Source organism: Crocuta crocuta, unplaced genomic scaffold (assembly GCF_008692635.1).
Source record: "Crocuta crocuta isolate KB4526 unplaced genomic scaffold, BGI_CrCroc_1.0 scaffold1307, whole genome shotgun sequence".
Classification (NCBI taxonomy): domain Eukaryota; kingdom Metazoa; phylum Chordata; class Mammalia; order Carnivora; family Hyaenidae; genus Crocuta; species Crocuta crocuta.
This window is the reverse complement of record NW_027533394.1, coordinates 402,468-404,962: the sequence shown is the minus strand read 5'-3', so window position 1 is coordinate 404,962 and position 2,495 is coordinate 402,468. Positions and strand designations below refer to the sequence as shown.

At 44.5% G+C, this 2,495-nt stretch overlaps 1 protein-coding gene across 1 annotated transcript in view; it reads left to right on the top strand.

The window, feature by feature from the left end:
• HUWE1 (HECT, UBA and WWE domain containing E3 ubiquitin protein ligase 1) overlaps positions 1 to 194 on the top strand; it is a 75,536-nt gene extending 75,342 nt beyond the window's left edge. Inside the window, exon 54 of the mRNA XM_077748287.1 lies at positions 26 to 194. Coding sequence (XP_077604413.1) covers positions 26 to 194 — 169 coding nt within the window. The remainder of the gene's footprint in view (positions 1 to 25) is intronic.
• The last annotated feature ends 2,301 nt before the right edge of the window (positions 195 to 2,495 follow it).

The following is a 2,495-nucleotide window of genomic DNA, read 5'->3' as shown; positions in this document are numbered from 1 at the left end:
AGGGCGCTCTGCCCGGCAACCCCAGCACCTACCAGAAGCAGCTCAGCCTGAGGCCCCACCCCGAGACCGCCTTCCCCCCGCCCTTCCTCCTGGAAAATCAGTGGGTGTACTCGGGGCTTGTAAGACTGGACGACTTGGGGGAGGAGACACTGTTACTGTGTTGGGGAGACTGCGTGTGGTCTAACTGCAAGTGATCGTTACACTGTGTGCACTGCTGTGATCGAATGGGCTTGTGGGGGCTAACTGTGCTCTGTCGTTCCAGAAGCGGATGTGTGGCTGTGTGACCGCGCATGGCCCTGGTTTGGTGACTTGAGTTATGGTGCTTGTGTTGTTAAATAAAAGTTTAACCAAATAAATGTTAATGATCGAATTGGTTTTATTAATCCATTCATGAATAGGGCAGCATCCCATCTAACAAGGAGAGGGAAGCTCCAAAGGCTTACAGAAAGAAAAAGGTTTTTAAAAGCAGGACAAGGAAGTCATAAGCAGAAAAAAGGATTATTTGGGATGAAGTCACTTTCTTTGAGGGAAAAGGGGTCTTATTAGGTGGATGACCTCATTTTCCTTTTGGAGATGGAGAAGGAAGGCCCATGTAGCAGATTACTTTTTTGGTGCTGACCAGAAAATTCCTGACTAGTTGGTTAAGACTACATGTCTGAGGGAGGTTGAAACTATAATTAGGTTAGGTATTAAGCCCCAGTTTGGTGACTTGGCCTACCATAAGTGACTCCATTTTGGGCCTGTGGTTTCCTTTTTAATAATTCTCCCCTTTTTATCAGACTGTCAGCTTAATTTAGAGATGTGATCCAAGTTTAAGGAATTAGAACTACTCCCAGCTTTCACTCTGAAGTTCTTGCAGCTTTTCCTTTTGTGTGGTATCCACAGGTCTTAACCTTTGTGATATTCACAGGTCACAGTTTTGGGGTCACAGTCTTTAAGTTGGTCATTCTCTTAGTCTCTTTTCTGACACCCCAGTCTTAGGGAGATCATTTGCTTGGCGTGAGCAGCTACAAACATGCATTTCAAGCTTTGGAGAGAGAATGTATTGGGGAGGTTATTATGATTATAATGAGCAGGAGAATTTCCAATGTTTGGAATGCACTTTGGAGCAATGGTCCCCAAGACCCAAACCACAAAAAATCAAATAAGTCAAAGAAAGACCCCGCTGAAGGAATCCCCTTTATAAGCCAAGTGGCTTCCTCCGTGATCTTATGTAATTGTTTCAACTTCTCCAGGGGCACCTGGGTGGCTCAGTCGGTTAATGGTCCAACTCGTGACTTTGGCTCACGTCATGATCTCACGGTTCAAGAGTAAGCCTCATGTCAGGCTCTGCACTGACAGGGAGGAGCCTGCTTGGGATTCTCTCTCTCCCTCCCTCTCTCTCTGCTCCTCCCCCACTTGCTCTATCTCTTTCTCTCAAAATAAATTAATAAACATTAAGAAAAAAGAAGCGTTAATCCAAATTCAGCAGGTGGTGTTAGCCACGGCACAGACACCTCCTTACTCAGCTAAAAGATAGTCAAGAGCTATCCTTATTATCAAGAACTACTCTGGCCAGAGAGTCTAAGGATTGTTTTGGGGCAACTATTGTCTTAGGAACAAAATCTACAATATCTTCAAGAGTTAAGGAGGGGGTCCTGATCATAGCCTCATTTACATTTATTCCTAGCCAGAGAAGTAGGGCAATGGTTCAGTGAATTCTGAGTCATTGAAAGCCTCCTGGTAAGTCCTTGCTAACTCAATGATATAAATACAGGAGAGTCGACCAATGACGTATCTTAGTTCAGTTGTGGAAAGTTAGGGCCACAGTTAGAAAACCTAAAAGGCATTGATAGTTACATGCCAGCCATCTAGGCATTCATAAACCCATAGAGAATTACACAAAGACAAACCCTGTCTTTGCACAGAGCATTCTCCTTAGGGTGATACTGTTAACAGACTCACTCACAGGGATTGCTGCATTTCCTTATTCAAGCCAGTGGTCAGTGGTTTTCAGTGCATAAGGGGAAGAGAATCCCTGAGCCTGAAATAGTCATTCTGAATGCCTTGCAAAGATGGGTGCTGCTTGGGAGATCTCAGTGAGTGGGGAGTACATCTAGATAATCATGGGAATGTGGGGGTGCAAGTGTACTAAGATTTATGTAGGCAGTTGTATCGAATTGGGTATGTACAATTATAATTGAAGAGAGGAAGAACAAGGCACTGGATGTTCTGGCCATAAAAGTTGAATTTAGGGGGCACCTGGGTGGCTCAGTCGGTTAAGTGTCCGACTTCAGCTCAGGTCATGATCTCGCAATTTGTAAGTTAGAGCCCCACATTGGGCTCTGTGGTGACAGCTCAGCACCTGTAGACTGCTTTGGATTCTGTGTCTCCCTCTCTCTCTGCCCTTCCCTGCTCTCTCCAAAAAATAAATAAACATTAAAAAAACTTTTTTAAAGTTGAACTCAGTAAGAGACTTCTAAGGGTGAGGGGTGGTTGACTGTAGTTTGAAGTGA